Source organism: Mirounga angustirostris, unplaced genomic scaffold, assembly GCF_029215605.1.
Source record: "Mirounga angustirostris isolate CCGP_5_RB_7025 unplaced genomic scaffold, mMirAng1.0.hap1 SCAF_10, whole genome shotgun sequence".
Lineage (NCBI taxonomy): Eukaryota > Metazoa > Chordata > Mammalia > Carnivora > Phocidae > Mirounga > Mirounga angustirostris.
Window position 1 is genome coordinate 111,391,852 of NW_026991718.1, and position 27,315 is coordinate 111,419,166.

Genomic DNA, 27,315 nt, shown 5'->3' on the forward strand with positions numbered 1-27,315 from the left:
CAGTCAACAAGCAGGGGGATCAGTTCAAGAAAATTGGGAGACAGAAGTCTCTACCCTGAAAATGGGGACAATGTCTCCTGCGGGTCGAGATACTGAGGGCGAATTTGGTACTCCGTGTCCTGTTCTCTTCCTGGCAAAATTAAGATGGACCCAACTACCTCTCAGCTCCAGGAAAAGCCTAACTCTGCCACTGAACTTCTGTGTGATCTTGGGCAAGTCCCTGGCTCTCTCTGGGCCTCCATTTTTCCTCTGTAATAGATGTGGAGGGCAGGTAGCTTAGGGGACCCCAAGGGTCCCTCTGGGCTGTGGTTCTGGAATATTCTCTCACTGCAAGGACCCTGTAGGGATTCTGGGAAGGACCAAGCAGCCAGGCTAGGGTGCAGGACAGAGAATGGGGAGCAGGAGGCAGGGACCCAGCGGGTCCAATTCTGGCAGGGAAGAGAGGGACTGGCTGAGGTAGACTGTGTCACAGAAAAAAAACCATGAATGGGATGGTGCCCCTTCCCCACTCCTCTATCCCAGTGAAGCAAGAGGACTGACAGGGACCAGATGAAGTGGGGGATAGGCCAGTGGAGAGCATGACCTCAGGACAGGAAGGGATGGGGTCCTGAGCTCCTGGGCGTATGGGTGCGGGGGGAGGGGGGTGGTCCTTGGAGGCCTTGGAAGGTCCTTGGAAGCTCTTTCCTGAGGGTGAGCAGCAGGAGAAGGTGCCTGTGGCCTCTCTGAGGGCCCTTGACTGTGGCCATTTCCAGGGCTCGGTTGTCCTTGCAGGCAGAGGCCCTGAAGATGGGTTTTGTGGGAGAGAGATGTGGGGGGTGGGGATGGAGGAAGGTCCAAAAATGTGGCCCTGGTTTCCCTGAGACCCTCATGCCACATCTTAGCACTGCCGGCTCATTCCTATTCCCTGGTTCTCTGGTGGCTTCTGGAGCTGTAAGGACTCCCAGCTCCCAGGGAGGGTATTTTTAACTTTTCCTTCTAGAATGCTGGCCAATGGGGCAGCCAGATGGGCCATTTGAAGACACTGGGGAGTAAAATAACTTGCCAAGGCTGACCCTCATGTCACTTCTCTGAGCCTCAGTTTCCTCCTCTGTAAGCTGGGGTGCTGAGAGCTCTCTTGTAGAGCTGTCGCAAGCAGGAGGGAATTAAGCAGAGAAGCCGTCAGCCGGACCTGGGTCTGCTTCCCCAGCGTTGTCGCCTCACAAAGGGCTTTAACGCGTAACTGGCCATGGAATTTGGTCTCTGGAGACAGACTTGAGTAGAAGACAAGGTGGCTGGATGAACCCACCGGAGGGGGTCTGGGTCAGCCCCAGACCTCCCCCGCCACCCTTCGCCTCAGACCTGGTTCCTGAGGCTTCTTAGGGGTTGGGGAAGTAGAAGAAAGAAAGTAGTAAAAGCATTCTTTGTGTGTTGGTGGGAGGGACGCACACACCATCTGGGCCCGTGTGAATGTCTACGCAGTCGCCTGCGTGCCAGAGGGGTGAGGTGACTTCTCTCACGGGTGTGATGTGTACTTGTGTACATGTGTATGTGTGTATGTGGGCAGTCCTGCCCTCTCTGCCTTTGGGGTCACCCTGCACCTTGAATGTGGCCCTCTCCTTGTATCCTCAGTAAATTCATTTTCACCCAGTACTATCTGATGGGACAGCAGGATTCTGGGACCCGTGAGACTAGCTGCCACGCTGGGCCTCAGTTTCCCCATCTGTCACCCAAGGGAGGCTGAATCAGAGAGGGCAAAGTGCCTCTCTAATTTGCATAGTCTAGGATTCTCATGGGCCTCCTCACCCCCAGCCCAGGTCTGCAGCTGTCCTTAATATTGCCTGCTGTGCCCTTGTAGTGAACACTACTTGGTTGGCATGGGGGAGTAGGCACATGGGGGGGGTTCCAAGCTCTGTTTAGAGGCTCTGTCCCCTCACTCCACAGAACTGCCTGCTTCTCCGCTCCCATCCTCCCCCACCCTATCCAGAACTGGCTGTCCCAGATAAAGAGGAGGGACCGTGGGCAAGTGGTCCCATGGACACCCCAGGATGTTTGGGGATAGACTACAGGTTCTAGAGATTTGTCAGGTCGGAGGCAAAACAAGACAGTTTTCCAGCTGCTATCCCAGAGAGCTACATCTGCAGGGTGGCTGAGAGCCAAGATTTATGTCATGTCCCCAGAGCTAATTTTTTTTCAGCTGGAAACCAGTTGGCAGTTGAAATGTCTCAAGGGTTGTGAGGACAATTTCCTCTGGGGAAGATGGCTGTGGACCAAGGTGGATGGGGCATAGAACTCCTATAAACCCCAGAAATCTAGAACGGGAGGACCCATTCCTAGAATATTCCACTCACATGGGGCTCTAGAGCTGCCTCCCCCACCCCCATGTCAGGAGCTAGAATCTCCCAGAGCAGAATAGCAGGGCTCCAGTGCCTTCGCCCTCATCACAGAATCCAGATCAGAGTGACTCTCTAGCACATTTTTAGCAGCTAGGTGTTCTAAAACTTAATCCAGAATTAAGAATGTCTCTCTGGAACAGTTTCTCTGCTAAATGTGCTAGAACCTCATGTATAACTGAGCCACAGAGTATCTTCCTAGACATTTTATCTGTTATATTCAAGACCTTTATCTAGAAGAAATGTTGTAGATACTCATCCAGAACAAAGAATGGCTCCTGGAAACATTTCACCCGAGGTGTCTGGAACCTCATCCATAATAGAGCCCACAACAAAGGGTGTCTCCTGACGAGTTCACTTTGGGAACATTCTCTATGTGGTGGATTGAGGGTTCCCCTCCCCCAAACCTGCTATCCCTTCGTGCTCCTGCTGGCCTACACCCCTCAGTTGCCTCAGGGTTCTTCCCCCTCTCCAGCTGCAAGCACTGTCAGCCCCCACCCCAACTCCCTACCCCACCCCAACTCCCTCCTTTAATTCCCCTCTTGCCCAGGCTCCGGACCTCGGACCCCACAGGAACTGTACCAACCTTGTCGACCAGATGCTCCCACCTCCCCTCACATCTTCCACGGCCTCCTCCAGCCTTCTCGGAGATCTCCTCTCCCCAGAGAAGCAGCCCACCCCCCACACCCCTTGAGGAACACAGGGCCTAGGTCATGGACCCCAGCCAGTGCCCTGTCTCTGGCAGGTCCGCCAGGAGCAACATGTGGGTGACTCCAGGCAGGGGAGAGGGTGGGGTGCCCCTGGCACCAGACGCGTATGGAGGCCTTCATGAAAGTGGGGCAGCTAATGAGGAGTGTAGCACCAGTTGATTCCCTGGGCCCTGGTTCAGGGGAGTTTAGGAAATGGGCCACAGGGCTGAAAACAGGGCCTAGGGCTGGGGCCTCCACAAGGCTGTCCCCTCCCCTGAAAGAACCCAATGGTGGGCCACTCTGCCCTTGGACCAACAGATCCACACCCCTTTAGCTGGGTGGCCCTGAAATTCCGGGCTCAACACTGTGATTGATTTGGGGTCAGCCAAGCCTGTCCCTCTTTGTGGGGGAGACTGTGGCCTACACCGTGGTCTCGTACTCCAGCAGCTCCTGGGAGACCCCCACGCTCCGGTACTGCAGCCGAGGAGTGGCAGGAGAGGCGTACTCCAGCGCCAGAATGGTCTTCCGGAGCCGGCGGTCAATGAAATGAGCATCCCAGGCAGGGTACTTCTTCCGGGGCAGGTCAATCCGAATGACAGGCCCTTCTGTCCGCAAAGGGCGAGCCACTGGTGTGGGAGGCAAGCCAGGGCGCACCTGGAAGACAGGTGGCGTGGGGGTCCCTGCACGCTCGCCCCCCACTGAGGCCCCATCCCTCTCAGCGCCTGTAGTCCTTGGCAGGGATCTTGGGGGACTTGTGACGGCGTCGGCTGGTGGGCCACAGGGTCCTGGGGACTCCGGGCAGATGCAGCCAGGCGCCTGGGGACCCAGCATGGGCCCGTTGGGGTGCAGGAGGCAGTAGTAGACACACATGAAGAAGATGCCCAGCGCGAAGCTGGAGGCCACCACACAGACCAGGATGAGCGAGCGGAAGTCAGGGGAGAAGTTGCGGCTGGAGTACCAGAAGCCAGTGAGCACGGCATTCTCAAGCAGGACGATGCAGTAGTAGAGGGCCATGCGGCGGCGGCTGCGGCCCTCCTTGACGTTGAACCAGCAGAAGATGTAGATGATGCCCACCACCATGTTGTAGATGATCTCCTCCCACTTGGACATGCAGAAGTCCGTCTCGCCCTGGATGACCCAGAAGGTCATGACGCACCAGTGGGCCACGATGAAGATGCCAAAGTAGAGCTTGTAGACGCTGGCAAAGAGTGCGAAGGCCAGGCTGCGAGCCGCGATGGTGAACAAATGCCAGAGCACCTGGGCCACGGCACCCTTGTAGGACAGCGGCCGCTTGTCGTCCCGTGAGTCCCGCAGCACCTTCTGGTAGGAGGCCAGCGTCCAGGCCAGGGACACGAGTGAGGCAGAGGTGGACAGGGCTGCAGAGACAGGGTGAGGGTGGGGTGGGCGGGGTTAGGGGTGGGTCCGGGTCAGGGTCTGGGGAGAGGGGGACGGTTGTGGGTCAGGAGCTGGGTCCTGAGGAGGTGTGAGGGAAGGGTCTATAAATCAGGAGGGCTGTGGGGAGGGTCTGGGTGGGCGGTCTTCCAGAGCGATGATGGGAGCAGGGAGAGCGGATGGGGCTGGGTACTTCTGTAGGAGCGGGAGCATAAAGGAAGAGGGAAGGTGGGTGACTTTGGTCTTCATAAGGGTCAGGGCCAGGTCTCTAGACTAGGGATGTCAGGGTTCAGGGGTCTTGGTGGGAGGGTGGGAAATTAAGGTCCAGGATTCTGGGAGTGAAAAAGAAGGTGAAGAGTTGGGGGTGGGGTCATGATTAGGGCATGGAGGAGCCAGGAGGGGACTGTTAGTAGCTATAGGCCACCAGGGTGAAGCTGGGGTGTGGAGAGGGGCATCCAAGCTGAGCACAGCTGAGGGCATGGGAAGACATCTGCCGTGGGAAGTTCTGATTGGGGCCCAGTATCCTGGGCAAGGGGTCCTGAGGGGCCTGAGAGGTGGTGATAGAATCTTCTGGGTCATTGAAGGTGGGATGGACAGTGTCTGGGTGGGAGGAGCTTGGGGGACTCCCAGGATGTGGTGTTTCTCTGACACGGAAGGGGCTGGCCCGGTCTGTCAGAGTTAGGGGAGGGCCAAGGTTGGGGGACCAGGACTAAGCCTGGGAGGAGTCCCTCCCCATGGAGTAAAGACCAGTGAGAGGGTAGATAAACAGGCTCTCTGGAGACTGAGGGTGACTGAGCAGGTCTGTGAGTCCGGGGTGCCCCCGGGGGGATGCAGTCTGGGATCAGGACACTTTGGGGAATGAAGGGCCGAGCCTGAGGCGTGGCGATGGAGTCAAGGGCCTCTTTGGACTTAGCAGAAATGGGGTCTGCTCTGCCCTGGCAAGGGGGAAGGGAGGAGGGTGAGAGCGGGGAGCACCCAGGGGTCCCAAAGGGAGGCAAGGAGGTGGAGGGACCAGCGCCCCCCCCCCACCCCCGGACAGGAGGGTAAGTGGGCCGCTGGAGGGGACATGGGGGTCTCCAGAGGCCTGGAGGGTGGTGAGAGTAGGGGGCGCTCCAAATCCCGGACCGCGAGTGGGCCGGAGTGGGGGTGGTAGGAAGGCGGGGCCCCCCTGCAGCGGACTGCGGGGAGGAGCGAGCCCCCGGGGCGAGGGCGGGGGAGGGCGGAGCTCACCGGGCAGCAGGTCGGGCTCGGCGCCGCGCTGCACCAGGAGGCTGAGCTGCAGCACGAGCTGCGGCGCGCTGCGCAGGAAGGTCTCCAGCAGGCGCAGCATGCTCACGTCCGCGCTCTCGAACAGCATCCGCCAGTAGAAGTGGCGCCGCAGCCGCTCCCCGCGCCAGCGGCTCTGCAGCCCCAGGTACAGGGCGCGCAGGTACCTGCGGGAGGGACGCCGTGCTCAGGCCCCCGCGCGCCCGTCCCCCTAGCGGCTGTGGGGGCGCCCCCAGACCGCAGGCGAGCGCCGGGGGCGGGTGCGCAGTGTGTCTTTGCTCACCGCGCCGGGCAGAGCCCGTGTCCTCGGCTGTAAAATGGGCATATCGCAACGATCGCCTCCGGGGCTGTCGTCGGGGAACTCTGAATGGGCTCATTAGCCTAAAGCACTGGCACAAAGTAAGCCCTGAATTCAGCATACCGCCATTCTTGCTCTGGGGCCTGCTTTCTTTGCAGGATTCCTGACACCTTACAGTGCACTGAGGTTCCGCTAGCCCCGCTGTTGTCCTCACTTTATAGATGAGGAAACTTGAGACCCAGAGAGGTATGCCACCTGTCCAAGGTCACCCAACGAGGAAGCAGTGGAACCAGGATTCCAACCCAGGCAGCCTGGTTCCTTCAGGAACCGGCCCACTCGCTGTCCGGGATTCGGAGCCCCCCCTACTCTCACCACCCTCCAGGCCTCTGGAGACCCCCATGTCCCCTCCAGCGGCCCACTTACCCAACCCCCAGCTTCCTGGCCTGTTCCCCAACCCCACTCCAGCCCCATCCCTGGTAACTCCTGCTTTTCTTCCAAGGCTCAGCTTTTAAACAGTGACCTTTTCCAGGAAGCCCCTGCTGACCACTTTCCACCTGGGGTAGGGACCTCTCCAGACAGGCTTCTGTCTAACCCACAGTGGGCTGGGACTGCCTACTTATGCATCCATCTCCCCCAGACTGTGAACTCCGTGAGGATGACTAGGTCAGCTCGCGAACTGCTGTTCCCTTGGTTCTTAGCACGCGGTAGCTGCTCAATCCCTGTTGCTCAGAGTGAATGCAGGCAGGACTGCAAGTTTGTTTGAATTGAATGGAGCCCTGGTCACCCAGTAGGGGGTATGGAAGGGATTCTGAAGTCCTGAGTTCAAGTGCTGACTTCACTTCTAATTTACTGTGTGCTCTTGAGCCAGACCCTCTTTGAGCCCTAGTGAATCCCTCTCGAAGTGGCTGTGAGGATGAAATGGATTTGAAAATGCTCTCCACCTATAAAGTGCAGTGCCCGTGTAGGATGAGAAGGGGCCTGCCACCCAGAACTCCTCTCTGCCCTGGGTCTTTGCCCAGCAGCTCTGCCCCGGCCTGTTGCAGCCATAGAGCCCCCCCAACCCCCGAATTCTCTGATTCATGGGGGCAGGCACACCCTTTGCTGAAACCAGAGAGTACTCCTCTAGAAGTTATCTCCTCAGAAATCGGGGAAGAAAATCCCAACACAGATTCAGTGATCCTATTACTTGAAGCTGAGAATGGAGAACCAGGTATTTGGGGGGGGGGGTCTACTCCCAGATGTGAGGTGCTGGCATTTTTAAGATATTGTTTGGGAACCTGGGGACCAACTGTATTCAACTGTGCGTTGCCAGCCCAAGAGAGGAATCACAGTACTCCCTGGAATTTGGGATCAGCTGATACCCAGAGTTTCCCGGGATGAGTATCCCAGTCTTAGGAATGGTGTGGTCCTCCCTGGGACTCAGTTTCTCTATCTGCCAACAAGAAGGATGGGCTTAATGACTCTGGAGATCCTTTTAGAGCTAACATTCTGGGACTCTCCTCCCCAAAACATGGCTAGAAACATCCCATTCAGGGCCCTCCTCCCCATCCCTGGGTCTTCCCAGCACCAATCAATGGTGTAGACACACCTTCAACATGACACCGTGTGGGACCAGCAGCTGGGAAGGGGAAGAGTGCTGCTCCCTCAGAAGCAGAATCAACAAAAGCAAAAGCCCCTCAGTCTAACTCTCCCATCCAGTGCTAGAATTCCTTCGGCAAATCCTAACCCCGTGTGTTTCCTCCTTCTGCTTGCATGCTCCCCAGGATGGGGAGTCCCTACCCCCTGAGGCAGGGCCTTTGCCTTCTGAGCACCTCCAAAATTGGACTGTGTTTCTTCCGATGCACAGAAATTTGTTTCCCTGTACTTTCCATTCTCTGGGCCCCTGACTTCCCCCCACATAAGGATCCCTGCAGCATATATTCATGTACCAAATATATTTTGATCACTTGTTATGTGCCAGGCCCTGTGCCCTTAAGTATCTCAGAGTTACATGGGACAGAGACAAGATAAGATCTGAAATAAATGCTCTAAGATGCTGTGGAACCCAGAGAAGAGACGGGTAACTTCAGCTGAGTGGGGAGGAGATCAGGGAAGACTGCCCAGAGGAAGAGACATTTGATCTCAGCTTTAAAGCTTGGGTAGAATTAGAAGGCCCGCAGGAGGCAGAAGGGCCTTCCAGGCAGAAGAACCAGGTGAGGCCGAGGCAGAAAGGCACGAGAGGGCCCGGCCTTTTAGGGGAACGGCCAGTGGTTTGCTGGGCCTGGAGGGGTGGCTTTTCACGGGAAGGGGCATAGGAAGACTAGAATTGTGAAGGGCATCAAATTCCAGACTGAAGAGTTCATATTTTATTTTAAATCTGAATTCTATCCCACAGTCAGGGGGATGTGATCAGCTTGCTGGCTGAGAAAGCTCGCTCTGGAGACTGGCTTGGAGGAAAGCCAGGAGAGGCTGGGGTTTGGTCCAGGCCTGAGCTGACAGGCTGAGCTAAGGCAGGGCACCGAGGAGGCGCAGAGAGCAGAGGTGGAGATGGCCAGGGGTGGGGTGCTATGGGAGAGAGAGCAGGACGGCCTGTAGGGCTTCTGGAGAGCCCAGAACACAGACCACATTTCCCAGCCTCCACCTTCCTCCCCAGACCTATTCCCTTCTCCATTCCTGTGGCTCTAGCTTTGAACAGAAAGGAGAGACCAGCTGGTCCAACGTGAAGGGGCCTGGGGAGTTGGGGGGAGGGCGACACCCTGGAAGTTTCTCTCAGGCTGGAGGACCATCTGTTTCCTGGCCCGGGTCAGCATGAGGGAGGCCCTGGCCCAGCCAGCATCCATCACCACCTGACAGGCTGCCTGTCCACCTCCCCGCCCACTCCTGCCCCCTCCTCTGCCACCTCCCAAGGCCCCTCGCCGCAGATAACCACAGACAAAGGGCTCACCCAGCCCAGGGCTGCTGTGGGCCGAGTAGGGAAGGGGAGGGGAAGAAAGGAGGCCTCTGAATCCCAAAAACGTGGCATTGGGCAGTGTGGAAAGACTACGGCACAGTCTGGGGATGAGAGGACCTGGGTTCAACCTCACTCTGCCTCTTTTGGCAACAGGACCCAAAACCGTGACTGTTCCTTCCAGCCGGCACTAAATGCTCGTTGCCAAGGGCCTGCGAGGTTTTCGCGGGCCTAGGAAAATGTTGGAGGCCTGGAAAAAAAAATTGGCTCTAAAGCACAGGGAAAAACTGCAGAATCAAAATTAATAAATGTTTAATTAAATATCTGCAAAACAGAACATGATATCAGCCAGTCGACTGCAATTTGGCTTTTATCTGGTTCTATATAATTTACATATGGTGTTTGATGTGGCTGCATTTTAATATGCTTGGTAGATGTGGGGCCCACAAAGGTTTTAAAACAGCCCTGCCCAGGACATGTAACCTAATTTCCCTGTGCCTCAGTTTTACCTTCTTTAAGAAGGGGCCAGCACTCACCATCCTGCCTGTGTCACAGCCCCTGCAGTGAGGATCAGAAAGGCAAGATGGCAAAATGCTGGGCTTGTGGATTTGCTTCCCAGCCCTGACCTGGATGCTATGTGGCCTTGGGTGGTCTCTTTGCCTCTCTGTGCCTCATTTTCCTCTTTATTGTGAGCATTGAATGAGGTGATGGGTTTGAAAATAATTTGTACACTAAGAGGGGTGTCACATAGAGAGAGGGAACACATGCTAGGCGGAGGCCTCTGGCTCCTCCTGATCACCAAGCAGCCTCTCTTGAAACCTCCTCCAGGAAGCCCACCCTATTCCACTCTAGTTGAAGGGAATTTGGAAGAAGTTGATTTTCACCACAAATGGGACCAATACCACCCACAGAGAGGGATGTCTCATCTCAGAGAAAGGAATCCCACTTGGGGGTGGGGGGATGGTGCATCTGGTCTCTAACAAAAGGCATCCCCAGTCCATCCATTCTCTCCACCCTGGTCCAGACCACCATCATCTTTTACCTTCTCGATGGGCTCCCTGTATCCACTCCTGCCCCCATCTAGTCCATTCTCCACGTGGCAACAGGCGGGATACTTTAAAAACCAGTCAGATCGTGTCATTCCCCTTCTCAAAACCTTCCAAGGGCCTCCCATCACACTTGGAATAAAGTCCAAGGGTTTTCCCTTGACTTGCAGGCCCTAAACCATCCGGCCCTGCTTGTTTCCTCGTCTCGAACCACTGCTTTATGCGTTGTCGGCACTCCAGCTGCCCTGGAGGTTCCTCGAACCCAGCCTAACGTTCCTGACTCAGGACCTTTGCACTTGCTACTTGCTCTGCCTGGAACACCCCTCCCCCAACACCCTCCTGAGGCTAGTTCCTCAACGGCTCCCACGTCACCTTCTCAGAGCGGCCCCCCGGGTCACCCATCCCATGTTGCCCTCCGCCCTCACCAAACCACGCTCATCTGTCACACTGCCCTGTCGGATCTTCTTCGGAACATACTCTATCAAACACTCTTATTAATGTACACATTGATTTTCTGTTTTACCACTGCAGCTCTATGAGGGGAGGGAGTCGGTCTGCCTTGGTCACCCCTGTCTCCTCAGCATCTGTATGTGTAGTAGGCACTCAATAAATATTTGTTGAATGAATTAAAGGTGAGAGAGTGTTTGCCTGTGTCTGTCTCCTGACCTTGGAGGCCCCGGGGCTCCTCTGCCTGAGTTTGCTTACTGCCAGGACACCTCGTGGGCAACTCCTGTCCTCACTGACTCATTTCTGGCCTTCCACCTCCCGGAAGGTTTCCCTGATACTTCTTCGCCTGGTTGGGCCCCCCACAACACCGACTTCAACTGCCCGAGGCCAGTGTGAACAGACCTAACAGGTTTATCACCACCCACTTTACAGTGTGGGAACAGATGCTCAGGGGCCTATTTTGGATCTAATTTGCTGATTGCCTGTCTTGTGCTCAGAGAAGCATGTCCAGGAGGAAATTGGAAGAGCAGATAAGTGTGTATTGTTGAAGGTGAGGTTGGGGCCCCAAAACACACAACCCTAGGGAAGAGAGAAGGCAGCAGGTAGCATGTGAAATCTCTTACTCAGGCATCCAAAAAGCTCTCTCTTCTGGATCCCATTGCCTCTGCGAGCAGGCAGCAGGGTCAAGAAATGGACGGGGCTCATTCCCTGCTTCTTGGGTCTGGCTGTCTTTGTGACCCAGGAACCTCCCATTGTCCCCCTGACCTCGGGGGCTCCTCTCTAATGGGTAGAAGGAAGGAGGAAGGAGGAAGGAGGAAAGGATCTCATGTCCCTGAGAAAGCCAGGAAGCTTCTGGGCCAGTGTCGGGGTTGCCCTGTCTTTCTCCTGGTTTTGGTTCTTGTGTCGGCTGGAGTCTCCAGGACTAGTCAGGATTTCTGATCCATGCAGATGGCCAGCTTGGACCGGTCCTTTTGGGTGCCCTCACATCCTGGGTCTGGGTCACTATCTCTGTCTGTCACTCAGATCAGCCTTTTGTTGTGTCTGTCCCTTGAATGTGGGGTTAGCCTATTTATTTATCTGTCTATCTGTCAATCTATCTGTCCGTCTTGCCCTGGACCCTGGGTCAGTTCACCTGTCTGTCCCTTGGACGATGGGTCATGTTGTCTCTGAAATACTATGTCCATCTGTTAGTCAGACCGACCCTAGGGTCCTGGGTCAGCCTGTCTGTCTGTCTGTCTGCTCTTCGAGGCTGGGAACATCAATCTGTCTGTCCATTGGATGTCAGGATAGCTTTATCTGTCCCTTTGGATACTGGGCTTGCTTTTCTGTCTGTCTGTCTGTCTCTGGAATTCTAGGTATGCCTATTGGTCCGTCTGTCTGTCTTTCAGTTTCTCGGCTGCTTGGTCCATCTGGTGGTCTGCTGCTCAGCTCGAGGCTCGGCATGGCTGCTGGCTTCCCTGCCATCCTCCCCTGCCTGCTCCTCTCCCGACTCTGGGTCTCTTTCTGTTTGTCTGCGTCTCTCACATCCTCAGCTCCTCCATCTGTCGGTCTCGGCGTTTCTGAGTGTGTGTTCTCGCCCCTTTCCACTCCCCCTCATGGCTCTGGGCCAAAAACACAGCAGCTTCCAGCAGCTCCCCCACTCCGGCTCCATCCAGGAACCACCCCCCTGCACGGCGAGCTCTCCTGTCTCCCACACGGGCCAGGCCTGCAGACTCTGGAAGCTGACTGAGCAGGTGGCACGGGGCAGGAACCCCACAGGGGATGAGCCCCTTACTGTTCTGTGGGCTTGTAGGGGGACAGTGTGCAAGTGTGAATAATAATAATAGCTCACATTTATTGAGCGCCAACTGTACGCTAAGCCTTGTTATACAGATTGTCCATTCCTCACAGCCAATCTTTGAGGTGGGCACTATTACTATCCTCATTTTACAGATGAAGAAACTGAGGGCCGGAAAGGGAGTGGGGCTTGTATAAAGTCCCACAGCAAGTTAGCTGCCGGACCTAGGACTCAGACTTGGCTCTCCATGGGCCCCTGCCTCGGAGAAGATGGTTCGGTTCCCTGGAAGGTGGGCGGCATGGCTGCCAGGGAAGACCCATGTTGGACGGGGTGGAGGCACGGGTTCAGAGGAAACAAGAGGAGGGGTGACCGTACTCACTGGAGTTAGGGAACCCAGGCTCAACCCTTCACTAAACTTTCTGGGAAAGTCCAAGCCCTCTGGGGGCCTCGGTCCTCCTCTGCAAAATGAGCCCTAGTAACGGGATTCTTGCCTACGGAAAAGGGGTTTCCATGCAGCCCCTTGCCCCATCCATCCAGTTCTGCTAACAGCCAATGTCCTGAACCCAAGTACTTCCTTCCACCAGGTGGCACCACTCTGGCGCTGGCCACTGAACTCGGAGCCCTGGGGGCCTCCTGTCCCCCTGGTCTCCTTCCTTCCTTGCCCTCCTAGAGCTTATTCCTAACACAGTCACCTGGGGGATCCTGTAAAATCCTAGAGCAGGTGGTGCCGCGCCTTAGAGTTAAATCTTCACTGCGACATTTGAGGCCTAGTGCAATCTGGGTTTGGACCTCATCTCCCTCCACCTTCCCCCTCTCATGAGTCTCCAGCTGTTTCCTGAATACCCCAAGCCCATTCCAGCCTCAGGGCCTCTGCCTAGAAGGGGCTTCACCACCGATGCCTGGCAAATTCTCATTCTTTTCATCTCAGCTCAGTGTCACCTCCTCTGGGAGGCCTTCCCAGATCCCCCTCACCCCCCTCCCAAGGCACTTCCACCTGCCCCTCTGGCCACTTTCTGTCCTGTCGTCCTGTTTTCTTTTCTTAATTAACACATATCACAACCTGAAATGGTCTAATTTCTCGCTTCTGTATTTGTTGTCTGTCTCTCTGATGGTGTGGGGCCCCTGGTTGTCCTGTTTTCTGCTATGCCCCTCGGGCCTGGCATAGAGTTAATGTTCAATATATATTTGTTTCTTGAATGAGTGAATGTGTGAATGTAGTTTATAAACTCTGCTTTATAAGCTCCCCAAGTAAAGGTGGCCAAGTGCAGAGGGAAAGGAACCAAGCTTGGGAGTCAGGGAGACCTGGGTTCAGATCCCAGATCCATCATTCACTGTCTGTGTAGTCTTGGGCAAGCTGCTTCCCACTCTGAACCCCTCAGCTCAATGCCCACTTTATGGGGTAGCTATGAAATCAGAAAGTAGTGATAGGAATAAAATTCCCAGCCCAGTGGTGGGCACTCGACTGGCACGAGGTTTGAGGAGCTGTCTGCCTCAGAGAACGCAGCAGGAAGAGGAGGCCTCGTAGATTCCAGTTTAGTTCCTGGTAGACCTGAGACCTGCTCCTCGGCTGGCTTTCCAAGGTGCTCACTGAATCTGTCCCCAGGAGGCAGAGGGTCAGAGAAGTCCCTTTGGGGGGAATCCTAGGGCAAGGTCTTCTTTGGGGGTCTTTGTCCTTCCCCTGAAAACTGCCACTCATTGAAAAGCCCTCTGAATGTACTTGGCTAAAATCCTCCCTGCAGCCCTGGGAGGTTTTGTGGGCATGATCCCCATTTTCCAGATAAGGAAACAGTCTCAGAAAAGAGGAGGTTTATTTGACATTGATTCACCCAGCATTTTTTTAAAAGATTTTATTTATTTGACAGAGAGAGACACAGCGAGAGAGGGAACACAAGCAGGGGGAGTGGGAGAGGGAGAAGCAGGCTTCCCGCGGAGCAGGGAGCCCGATGTAGGGCTCAATCCCAGGACCCTGGGATCATGACCTGAGCGGAAGGCAGACACTTAACGACTGAGCCACCCAGGTGCCCCGATTCACCCAGCATTTTTAAAAACCTACTATGTGCTGGGGCGCCTGGGTGGCTCAGTCATTGGGCGTCTGCCTTCGGCTCAGGTCGTGATCCCAGGGTCCTGGGATCGAGCCCCGCACAGGGCTCCCTGCTCCGCGGAGAGCCTGCTTCTCCCTCTCCCACTCCCCCTGCTTGTGTTCCCTCTCTCGCTGTCTCTCTCTGTCAAATAAATAAATAATACCTTAAAACAAAAAACTTACTATGTGCCAAGAACTGTGCTAAAACGCTGGTGGACACGATAGTGAGCAACACAGACCCAGCCCACCTGGTGTTGCCCAAGTAGGAGACCTGGACATTGTTTAAATCAGCATGTAAACTGGTAAGGACAAACATTCCTTGGGTTCCAGACATGCTTCAAACAGGACCCTCTGCTCCAGCACCGAGGAAGACCTGGCCTGGTCCTGCTTGCCGAGGTGTGGCAGTCAGGGAAATCTGGACGGGGCTACAGAGCCGTGATCTGAAGCAGGCACAGGAATTAATGGGCTGAAGGAGGGAGGAAAGGGAATTTCTGGGGGAGGAACAACATGGGCAGAGGTCCTGAGTGGCAAGGAAGCAGTATATGGTCAGAAAGGCTGTAGGTCAGAGAAAGAGGTGAGAAAGTGAGGGGTGAAGGGGGCCATGGTGAAGCATTTGGCCTTTATCGGAAGAGTAATGGGGAGCCACAGAGAGGTTTTAAACAAGGGAGCCACGGTAGAGCTAGCTAGCACCTCTGTCTTTTAGAGGGAGAGCTCTGTGGGGAACAGAGTGGGGAGAAGCAAGGGGGCAAGGTGGGAGAGCAGTTACAGGTGAGAGTTGAATATGGCCCCCACATTAGGGCATGGACTCCAGAAGCAAGTAGCAGGAGCTTGGAGAAGTGACTTGCCTGAGGTCAACAGCCAGAAGCATCAGAGTTGCATCTCAAATAAGGAACGGTGACTCCCCCATTTCATCACCGGGTGCAAATCAAGCTGAGTCAGGCCCTGAGGATCCAGATGCAGTCTGTGGGTCCTCTGGGGAAAACTAGGCCCTCTCCCCTTACCTGCAAAGGGACCCAGGAAGCTCTTGTAGGGAATGGCCTTGAGGCTCCCTTCCCATCTGTCTATCCCTCAATGCTGAGCACTCCTGTAAGAATGCAAAATGGGACCTTCCTGGGGTTGGCAGCCAAATGAGTCATAAATGTCAGAAAAGAATGTGATTTTACACGTTTGGCTCCCATTTCGTGCAGTGCTGAGAGCTGGGCTGTTTCCCTCCTCCTTAGCAGCCCTCTATGAAGTCACGGCACCTCTTTTTTTGCTGGGCTAAAGCCAAACATTTCCCTGCCACTAATTTTAGGCTCTGGCTGAAAAGCTGAGACCCTCTCCCCTTCCACCCACTGCCACCAGCTCTTCTTTTCACTCAGCAGGGAAGCAGGCAGCCCCTCTCCAGCAAAGCATCTGGGACTGGGTCCCCACCTCTTTTGTCCTTCACTGTATGAATGCAGCCAGATCTCTTCCTCTCTCTGGGTCTCATTTTCCCTATCTGTGAAATGGGTGCAGAGTGGAGACTAAAGCCCAGTACCCCATACTCTAGCCCAGGGCTCGTTGCCCCTCACTCCCCGCTTCTCTCTTTTCCTGATATCCCTGGGCAGAGTTGTCCCTGTGCGTCAGGGTATGAGCCAGTGTGGGAAGAGGGTTGGGTCCAGTCTCCTGGTGGCATCTGAAAGTACTTGGAGACCAAGGAAGGCAAAAAGTACCACTTCCATCTGTCCCTGGCCTGTGAGCCCCTAGAAGGTAAAGAGGCCAAGCTGTTATTATTGGGTACTCTTGGGAAGGAGAGATGGGTGCCTTGTCTAGAAAGTAGAGCAGCTCTAGCTGATTGCTGCCCTAGGAGAACGTGAGCCCAGTGTGGATGGAATTTCAACTTTTTAAGAATAGATGGAACTTAGAATATTTGTGCAAAAAAAAAATTTCCAATTTAGAAATGTTGGCAACTAATTTTTAAAAACACCATATGAATTTTTATTTTTATTATTATTATTTTTTTAAGAGAGGGAGAGAGGATGGGGCAGGTGCAGAGGGAGAGGGAAAGAGAGAATCCCAAGCTGGTTCCATGCCCAACACAGAGCCTGACTTGGGGCTCGATCTCACTACCCTGAGATCATGACCTGAGCTGAAATCAAGAGCTGGTTGCTTAACTGACTGGGCCACCCAGGCGCCCCTACCATATGAATTTTTAAGAAATTATGATTCCTTAAGAAAAGAAGAAAAAAAATAATAAAAATTAAAAAAAACAAAAACAAAAAAAAAGAAATTATGATTCCTTGTTTAGGGTGTGATAATGGTATTCTGCATTTTAGTTGTACTTTTTAAAAGTCTATATTTTTATTTATTTTTTAAAAAGATTTTACTTATATATTTGAGAGAGAGAGAGAGAGGGAGAGGGCATGAACAGGGGGAAGGGCAGAAGGAGAAGCAGACTCCCTGCCGAGCGGGGACCCTGATGCGGGGCTCGATCCCGGGACTCCGGGATCATGACCTGAGCTGAAGGCAGACGTCCAACCGACTGAGCCACCCAGGCGCCCAGAAGCCTATCTTTTTAGAGATGTACTGAAATACTTATGGATGCAGCGATATGTCATCTGAGATTGGCTTCAAAATAACATGGGAGGGAAAGAAACAGGGTGGGGTCTAGACCTACGGTCTGCAACATCTATGTGTCCTACACTAACCACATATGGCTATTTAAATTTAAATTAATCAAAATTAAATACAATTTAAAATTCAGCTTCTCAGTCACACTAGGCACACTTCAAATGCTCAGTAGCCATGCATGGCTGGTGGCTACTGTACTGAACAGTGTAGGCACAGAGCATTTCCTTCACAGAAAGTTCTATTGGATGCCACCGGCCTAGATAAAGCCAGGTTGGCCAGGAGTGAATTGTTGAAACAGAGCGGTGGTGGCACAAGGGGGATCATTATCCTGTTCTCTCTACTTTTGTATATTTAAAAGTTTTCCATAATCGGGGCGCCTGGGTGGCTCAGTTGGTTAAGCGACTGCCTTCGGCTCAGGTCATGATCCTGGAGTCCCGGGATCGAGTCCCAGATGGGGCTCCTTGCTCGGCAGGGAGCCTGCTTCTGCCTCTGACCCTCCCCCCTCTCATGTGCTCTCTCTCTCAATCTCTCTCTCTCTCAAATAAATAAATAAAATCTTAAAAAAAAAAAGTTTTCCATAATAAAAAGTTTCATCAGGCAGTAGGGACAAAATACTGCGTGGGCCAAACGAACACAACCTCAGGATGGATTTGCCCGCGGGCCACCGATTTGCAACCAGTGGTGTGGCGGCTAAGCCTTGTAAAGCCCCCCAAGTTCGATCACAGAGTCTTAAAACTGTAAGGGGCTTTACAGATCGTCTAGTTTACCCTCCAAACAGAGGGCAGGAGGCCGTGCTACAGCTTCCCTGACAAAGTCAGCCGCTCCTGTCTGCACGCATGTGGCCCCGAGGAGTTCACAGCCTCAGGAACAGCCCGCTCTGTTCCTCGACAGCCTGACTGTCTAGCTGTCTTGTTCCTATTCAAACAGATTCTGCTTCCCTTGGACCTTGGGTTGTCATCTCTCCTCACACTCTCTCTGGAGCCACAGAAAAAAAAGTCTCCTTCCTTGAAAGACTGTGGATGAGGATTAGCAAGTGTTAGGACCCCTGATGCCCCTCCTCCATCCCCTATCTTGTAACTAAGTAAGTGGGGTGGGCTGCTACTTGGGCCAATAATAATAGTGATAGCAGTGCATATTTTCTGAGCATAGAGTATGTGAAAGTCCTGTGCATTTATATTATCTCAGGACATGTTTACAAGAAACTTAAGAGGTGGATACTATCACCATCCCCATTTCACAGATGAGACTAGAGCTCTAGCTGCTGAAGCAACTTGCCCAGGGTCACACAATGAGGAAATCATGGAGCCATGAGCCCACCAGCACCCCAAGCTCTCAGCTACCCTGCCCTCGTGTCTGAGTCCTAGGGAACTCAGCCAGTGTTCTCGAGTCCCTAACTGGACTTGACAGATGGGGTAACGGAACCCCAGGCAGTGAAGTGTCTTGCTCAAGATTCTGATTTCAAAGATTCCATTCCGTTCACACGAACATTTATTGAGTACCTGCTGGATCCATCTCCTAAGCCAGCCAGGTCACCACACCAGCATCCTCTGGGGAACCTAGCCCCAGGGATGTTCCTACCACATCTTATACAAATATAAATGCACTGCCCTTAGCCTGCATTTGTCCACTGCCAGTGTGAAAGGCTGCAGATGTAGGCCTAGTAGACCCCAGCTGTGCCCACCACTGCCCCGGGGTCCCACACTGCCTTAGCACCCCCCACATCAGTCACGGATACAAAGCCGGCTTCCACAGACTCATGTTCTAATAACTGCTAGGGACCCCGCCAAAGCTGGCCAGGTGGAGGGTCCCCAACAGCAACAGAGGTTCTGCTCTGAGCCAGTCACCATGGGGGCCAGAGAAAAGAAAGGGCAAGGCCTCACCTCCCCAGAGGCTTGTAATCTGGTAGGAAAACCAGCTATGTGGGCAGGCAATCACAACAGAATATGATCAGGACTGTGGGGCTGAAGAGGAATGAGTAATTGTGCCTAGAGGGAAAGTCTGAGAGGAAGAACCCAGCATGTTAACAGTGGGTACTTTATATTCAAATCAAAATTTAAAAATATCTTTCTGATTTTTTTTTTCCTCTTCCCAAAGCAATACATGATTGATTGTGTTGTAAGAGTACACTTAACTAGCGGAGGGCAGGATGGCTTGGTGGTCACACATGTGGGCTTGGGAATCTGACTGCATCCCTTTAAGCCCTGGCTTTGCTACTCACTAACTGGGAGGCTGTTACCTCTTTGTGCCATATTTCCACATCTGTCATACAGGCCAATAACGCTGGCTCACACTAATTGAGCACTTATGATATGCTGAGTCCTGTGCAAGGCACGTTCCTTACATTTACCAATAAGCCTTCACAACGGCTACCTGTCTAGCCATGGGACATTCACATCCCATCTCACAGATGAGGAAACCGAGAGAGGTTAAGTGACTTGCCCAAGGTCATATAGCTACACGTGCCAGAGCCAGAGTTTGAGCTCCAAAATCCTTGTTCTTTATTGCTACTCCCCCTACTTGACAGAATTGTGGTGAGGAGGAATGATCTCATTGAAGTTTCTATAAAGGTAACTAAAATTTTCAGTAGGGTCTGACTTTTTAAAAGCAGGTGAGTGCATACATGTATTTCTTGGTTAATTAAAAACCAAAGGAAATCTTTAAGCAGTACAAGAAATATCTAATTAGTAAGTGGAAATCTCCCATAACCCCACCTCTGTGCCCCCCCTCAAGATAATGAGGGGAGGGGAGTCTTCTTTATACCTTTTCTGTGCCACCTGAGGTTTCAACAAGAGCCTATGGTTCCTTTATAAACAGACAGGACAACTAAACAATTTCCACTTTAGATTAAAAACAACAACTTGCCTGACTGAGGGAGTGGGAGGTAGGGTCTGAAGGGTTGAGGGCAGAATGGGTTTGTTCAGGGAAACTTCTCAGAACAGGCAGCATTTGAACTTGGCTTTGAGGGATGTGCAGAATTTCACCAGGAGGAGAATGGGACAGGGTGTCGTTAGAAGGACCACAGGCAGCTGCTCAGAGGCGTGAAGGGAAAAAGTGTGTGGCTTGCTTCTTAGGGGCCCGGAGCAGTGAGGAGACAAAAGGGCAAGAAGCCAAGGGCTCTGATGCCAAGCTAAAGCATCTGGACCTGCTTGAGGGGCAGAGGGGAGCCTGTGCTGGCCCTCTGGCTCCAGAGTGGTGGAAAGGTCGGATCTGAGCATTCGAAATATCCTTTCTGCTGCAGGTGGAGGCGGGATGGGGTGGTGTGGGTTGGGGTGGGGGGAACTGGAGGCTGTTGGATTTCCCAGGGGAGGAATTTCAAGACCTTAACAAAGGCAGGGTGGTGAATGGAGAGGCCAGAGTAGATCCCAACCCATCCTCCTTCTCCTCCCTAGGGATCTTCGCCCCAGCTGCCTGGGTTCAAAGCCATTTCCTGGCAGCCCTCCATCCTCCCCACAGGGCTTCTCCTGTGTGGTCTTTATAGATCAAACAGGGGACGCTGGGCCCAACTGCCGCCAGCCGCTGTGTCTGTTAGGAGCAGCTCTAATGGCCTGTTGCAGCCGGATGGGCGGGGAAAAGAGGGTGGGGGGAGGGCAGAGCACCTCCTGGAAAGGGGTCTCCCAGGAGGTGGGTGGCGAGGCTGGCCTGGAACAACCCTGCAAAGTCAGAACAGGGAGGAATATCCACAGCTTGTGGATAATCATCGAGTTTGGGGGCGGGTTGTAAACATGTTTCAGCTGTGGTACAGATAAAATCCTAGATCGGTAACCAAAATACCAGAAAAGAGAAACTCAGAGATTTCAGGTTGAAAATGATGGTGTGAAGGCAGTGAAAGAGTTTGAAAACCACTATGGAATCCAATCCCTGACCTGTTTTATAAAGAATAATACAAATAGTAGAAGCTGAAGAGAATTGCACACTTCCTATGTTCCAGGTGCTGTGCTAAACACTATGTGTACGTTATTTAATTTAACTGCCCCCTCTAGCCACATGGGAAAGGTATTATTATTAGAATGTCCATTTTGCAGATGAGAAAACCAAGGCACGGACAAGTTATGCCATTTGCCCCAAATCACAGAAAGTGGCAGACACAGGATGCATAAGGCTGATTCCAGAGTGCGAGTTCTTAATCATTAACATTCTGGCCCCAGTGGGGAAAATGACAAAAGAGGGACAGATACCCTGTCCACTGTGCCTGAAACAGACCCCCACCCCTGCGGCTACTACCCTGGTCCAGCCCCCGTCTTCCCTCACCTGGATCACGGAGCAGTGGTATCCTCCCAGGGGTTTCCAGACTTACTCTGGCCTCCCACCGCTCTATTTTCCAGCAGCCAGAATGCACATTGTAAAACACAAGTCAAGTCCACCCTATTCCTCCCCTGCTCAAATTCTCTGGGGCTCCCACTTCAAGCACAGTGAAAGCCCTAGTCCTCCCCTGGCCTATGAAGCCCTGCGTGATGTAGCCCCAGCCAGCCTGTCTACCATCAACCCCTCCACTGTCCCCCGACTCTCTGCTTCGGCCACACAGGCCTTCTCCTTGCTCTTCTCTTTCCCTCTGCCTCGGACATCCTTCCCAAGGCCTCCATGCAGCTCACCCTCACCTCATTCAGTCCTCTGCCCACATGCCATGTCCTTGCAGGGGCCTGCCCTGACCACCTTCCCTCAAAGAGCCACACCCTCCTCCCTGGGACTCCAGCCCCCTGCGCTGTTTCACTTTTTCCATAGCGCTCAGTTGACCCTTTAGATTTCAGATTATGTTTACAATATATATTATATGTGATTTTACTTGTTTATTGGTTTCCCCCATTAGACTATTGATCGCCATGAGAACAGGGACTTTGTCTTACTCACCACTCTATTCCCGGCATGTAGCAGAGTGTCTGATGTACAGCAGGGGCTCCATATATTAGCGGAATGAATGACTACAGCTTAAATAAATGAATGACTACAGCTTCGAGGCCCTCGTGCCCTCCTGCCCCCTCCTTGGCCGTGTGCGAATTGAACAAATCTTCCACAGGGAACAAAGACCAGGCTGATGGCACTACTCACGTCCAAGGGTCCTGAATACTTAACAGTGGGACCAGCCCTTTGCTAAATCCTTGGTACACCTTATCTGATGAAACCTAGAAACAACCCAAGAGGTGGTACTATCATGGCCCCTAGATGACAAAGGTGCAACTCAGGCACTGAGAGATTATATAGCTTATCACCATCACATATAGGAAGTGAACTGAGGACATTTGAATCCAGAGTCTGTACTATTAACCATTAAGCCAAGAATATAGCTTCCCAGAGAGAAGACCCAGAAGCTGACTTTCACACCCAGTTGGTCACTAATTCATTTCAGAACTTCTCTTGAGTGCAGGTTTGTGAGGAGGCAGAGGGAGCAGTGCTGGGGCATAGAGGGAGTATTTAGAGGTAAGGCCTTCCCTCTAAAGGTCTGCCTGCCTCCCTCCATCCCTCCCTCCCCATGTTGGGTCCCCAGATCCTGACAGCCTCAGAGGAATCCTATGCCAGATCATCTCCCACTAATTGGCTTAGCAAACTATGCTTATCTGGGAAAAGCTTGGGCCCAGTGAGTTCAAGATTAGGGAAAGCAGGATTCATGGTTTACTGCTCTGCTGCCCACAGGGTCAGAGAAGACAGGGTTAGGACTTTAATTGGCTTAACAACCCTGAGTGGCTTAACAGCTCCGAGGGTTAGGGTTGGGCAGGGAGGGATCAAAACACAGGTTGCTGTCCAGCTCACAGCCAGCTTCCATGTCCCACCAAAGGATCTGTGGTTGATTTTCTCAGGGATCCATCTGTCTTTGTGTGGGGCCATTGCTCCGGGATCCTCCCATGCAGCCAGTGTGGGGGTGCCAGAGATAGGACTTGGGCTTGGGAGATGAAGAAAGCTGGGCTGGCACCTCCCCTCCCCCCACTTCCTCAGTGAATGAGTTTGGACGAGTTACTTGACTTCTCTGAGCCTCATTTTCTTGTCTGATTGGGTATATCAATTGCCACCAGAGGGGAGGTTTCAGGGTAAAACGAGATCCAGTGTCTAGAGCACCTCATCTGGGGCCTGTTGGGACGAGGTGGGTGCACAGTGCCCATGAATTCCTTCCCCTCCTCTGCCTCCTCAGAGCCCCATTTTGTGTTTAAAATAATAATAGCACCCATTTCACAGGGTTGTTTGGGAACAGAATCCGGCCTAATCAGTTGAACCCATGTGCTGTCACAGGTCTGTGTTACCTGGCTCCTCAAAGTGCTGAGACTTTTGATTCAGCATTGTATAAGCTTGAGGAGTGGCAAGCAATTTTTATAATTCAAATTATTTTATTCAGAATTGAGGGTGTGGGATCAGAAGGTGGACCGGCCAGTCTCCCAGCTTGGGTCCTGTAGGGCTCAGACACACCTCACCTTCCTCATTACTCCAGGTTTTACCACTCAGAACATCTGCACCAAGGCCTGCTGAACAGTGAACATGTTCATTGTGGGAACATTTCACGTGGTAAGCGAACATATGCCAACATTGCTTAATTTCTAGGAATGCCAGCCCCAGTGGCTTCTCTCTATCTTGCCTGGGTTTTCTTCCATTTAGCCAGACCCTTGGCCATTTTAGAATCCAGAGCTTTGGGGACAGGGGTCCAGAGACTACAGCTCTGATAACCAGTCCCAGAGTCAGAATTCCAGAAAGGGAAGGCTCCTAAGGTCATCAGATCTGATATTCTCATTTCACATACAGGGAAATTGAGGCCCAAAGATGGGAAGAGTCTCACCCAAGGTCACCTAGAGAGCTAGTTACAAACCCTGATGTAGCCATGGGTTTCCTGATCCACGCCCCCAGTCCAGCACTTTCCCCACAATACACACTCTCTCCCCATCCTTGCCCACAATGTTCAAATCCCTCCCCCGCCTTTCACATTCTTATCTCAGTGCAGCAGAAGCTCTGACTTCCTATCTCCTGGAATCTTGGGATCTCAGACTCATAATTCTTTGAGCTTGGGGGACACTTTAGTGGCAGAACTGCAGGGTGGATAAATTCAACTTGGGCTTTGAAGGCAGAGAGTCCTGAGTCCCAGGTCTTCTATTCCTTAGCTGTGTGACCTTGGGCAAGGATGCCCCCTTTCTGAGGCTCTATTCCCTCAGCTATTAAGTAGGAATAACAATACAACCACATCCCAGGAGTATTAGGAGGGACACAGGAGATGAAACAGGTAAAAAAGCAACCAATAGGCTTGGCACAAAGTGATTGCTTAATAAAATAATTGTTATAGAACTATAAATTAGGGCTCTCATACCCCTAATGCCTAAGTGAAATGGTCCAGATGTGATCAAAGGGAATGAAACTGGACAAACTGAAACAAATATACCCTGTCTAAATTGCTACAGGCCTGATACTGCTAGATTCCTTTTTTTTTTTTCCCCCAAGAGAAGCTAGAACTCTGGATTTTTGAAATACTATACAAGCCCAACAAGACACTTCTGTATGCCATATTCAATTCCGGGGCCATTAGTTTGTCATCCCTGCAAAATCATCTCATCCCAACCCCCTCACTTTACAAATGGGGAAGAGTGGAAATAGCCCTTTTATCTGAGAATCTATGGTGCTCCAGGGACCCTCAGCCATCTCCATCCACTCCCTTAAGACCTCCCCCCCCCATGGTCATTTTTTGCCCTGTTTGAGGGAAACTCAGTTTATGTTCAAGAAAGAAGTATTTGTTTTTTGTAAGTAGATTCTGAACCAGGGGAGGAGGGGGTTTGAGGTAGCCAGTGAGTTGAGGGGCAGCTGGCCCACTTTAGGCTAAAGGGAAAGGAGGATGAAGCTTTGGCTACCAAGAATAGGAAGTTACCATTTCAGAATCTAAAAATATCTATCACCATCTGTCCACTCGGGCACAGAATGATAAATGCAGATTAGTTCCTGGATGTAGACATGAATATTTTTATGTGTCAAGCTAATAATAATAACACCACCTTGTGTGGATAGAGCTCCACCTCCATATTCCCTCAGGGCAAGCTAAATGGAATATACACATCATCTCAGCAAGGCATGGATGGGGAAACCAAGGCAGAGAGAAACTCAGCAACACAACAAGGGTGACACAGCAAATGAGCAGCTGGGACAAACCCTGGGAGTCCTGTTTCCAACCCTCAGCCCAGTACTGAATCTTTTGAGTTAGGCAGAATGTGTTAACAAATAGCAGAATAAATATAACAACGGCAGTAATTACCCTTTACTTCTCTATAGTGATTTTGACTTTTTCCATGCTTTTCCCACATCTGCGATCATGATAATCTATTACATTCCTAAAATACATTACAGTCTGCAGGGCCTTCACGCAGATCTCCTCTCACCTGACCATCCCAACAGGTAAGAAAATGTGATGGCAGACCAATGAGATGAGATAAGGAAGGATTCTCCCTCATTTCACAGGTGAGGAAACTAAGGCTTGGTGGGAGGTTTATCTAAGATCACATAGTGGGCAAGTTCATTCTGTCAGTGCCCAGTAGAGCCTAAGCTACCAGAGCAACTCTGATTCAAGGGGAAGCCCAGGTTCAGAATTCCCCGTCTCCAATTAGCTCAGCTCAGCAGACAGCCTGGAAGTGGGCTGCTTGTACAAAGCCTCAGTTTTGTTTCACTGCCCTGGGATTAAAGGACAGCTAGTGGCCATCTAATCTCTGATTCAAGATCCAAAATCCCCTCGGCCCCGTGGGGGGTAGGGGAGACACTGGGGGAGTCCTAAGCAACAGAAGAAGCCAGACAGCTTCTCAGCAGGGTCTGGCTCACCCTTAACCAGAAGTCCAAAAAGTTTGGGCGGGATATTCATTTAGCTACCTCAAATTCTGTTTCTCCCAGGAGGCTGGGAATGGACTGCAATTCCAAACTGAGAATCCTTTGAGAGCAAGGAAGGACTTCTGAGATCTTTCCTAAGCTGAGGCTTGGCACTCAGGCAAAGGAGTGGGTCAAGGCTGGAGGGAGCCCTGGGGCCCTGTTCCAAGCTTCACACATCCCCTTCAGCCCTGGGCCCTCCTCATTCACACCCCCAAGGATCACTTTCTCTTCTTGCCCCATCCCTTCTTCCCTCAATGGCCAGATCAGAGAGGATGGCACTGGGGTTGGTCAGAGTTTGAGGGCAGAGGTCAGAGAGAAGCTGGCAGAGAAGAAATCAGAACTGCAATAGGGTGGGGCGGGGCGGAGGTCAGGACGCAAGGGGGTCTGGAGAGGTCAGAGTAGGGCTGGGGCGGCAGGTAGGCCCTCGCCACCCCCACTCCTCGAGCTCAGCTCCCTCCACCTGCGCTTCTCCTACCTCCAGACCTGGCCGAGCTGCAGGACGTGGACGAGGGTTTGCAGCAGCCAGACGCAGAGGCGGCAGCAGCGGCGGCGGTAGGCGCTGGCCGAGGAGGGCGCGGGCCCGGGACCCAGCTGGGGGCTGCCTTCTTTGGTCCGGAAGGTGGTGGCGCTGTCCTTGGTGCTGATGGAAGGCCCGCAGGTGCCGCTGTCCTTGGTGCTGACGGCGGGTCCCGGGGCGCCCGCGGGCTCTGAGTTGTCGTAGACGAACCAGCGGAAGCTGAGCAGCTGCACAACCAGCGAGGGCAGGAGCACGAATAGCAACGTGAGGCCGAAGTAGGTGCGCTGACCCTGCAGGTAGTAGGAGGCCGCCAGCCACAGGTCCGTGGCGCCGTCGGAGAAGAACACGAGCAGCGCGCACAGCACCCAGAAGCAGTCCCGCAGCTCGTAGCGCGGCCCCGAGCCCCCAGCCCCGGTCACTCCGGGGCCCTCGGCCGCCGCCGCCGCCGTCTCCCCGCGCCCGCCCGCACCACTCCGGGCTCCTCCGGCCGCCCCCTCCGGCCCCGGGCCGGCCGCGGCCGCCGCTCCATCCGACTTCGCGGCCATGTTGGCGGAGCAGGAGGCGGGGAGCGACTTCCGGGCGGCGGAGGGGGTGGGGTGCGGAGTGGGAAGGACCCTGTGCGGGAGGCTCCCGCCTCCTCCTCGTCCTCCTCTCCTCTTCTTCCTCTTCCCCTCTACTTCAATTATTCATTCTCCTCGGCGCCTCCCCCGTCCCTCCCCGACCCCGCCAGGGCTGCGGCCGGATGGGCGCAGGTCCCCAGGGAAGGGAGAGGGGAGGGGAGGGGAGGGGAGAGCATCCCAGGTCACCCTCTCCTTCCTTCCTCAGAGGCGTGGGGCCTCAGCCACACGCTTTCTGCCTCTCATCCCCACCCCACTGCACTTCCTTATTTCCTCTTTTCTTCACCGCCCCCCTCTCCATCCTCTCCTCTTCCATTTATCTCCTCTGTTTACCTCCAGTGGCCTAGGTCTGAGGATAGGGGATAAGGGATTTGGAAGCAAGGAACTGCCTAGGCGGGCACCTCAGGAACTCTTTAGCAATCACTGGATGCTAACAAGCCATTTCCTAGTTTCCAGAGTGTTCGCATATTGTTCCATCCCCGTCTTTG

The 27,315-nt window shown here is 53.2% G+C and overlaps 1 protein-coding gene across 1 annotated transcript; it reads right to left on the reverse strand.

Annotated features, from left to right (window-relative positions):
- Window positions 1-3,428: 3,428 nt before the first annotated feature.
- Window positions 3,429-26,755, reverse strand: XKR7 (XK related 7). Its single transcript, XM_045883837.2, has 3 exons — window positions 26,169-26,755; window positions 5,681-5,883; window positions 3,429-4,434 (listed from the first exon to the last, which is right to left on the reverse strand). Exons 1-3 carry the CDS (start codon window positions 26,753-26,755, stop codon window positions 3,479-3,481), a joined length of 1,746 nt encoding a protein of 581 aa, XP_045739793.1. The 3' UTR covers window positions 3,429-3,478.
- Window positions 26,756-27,315: the final 560 nt, after the last annotated feature.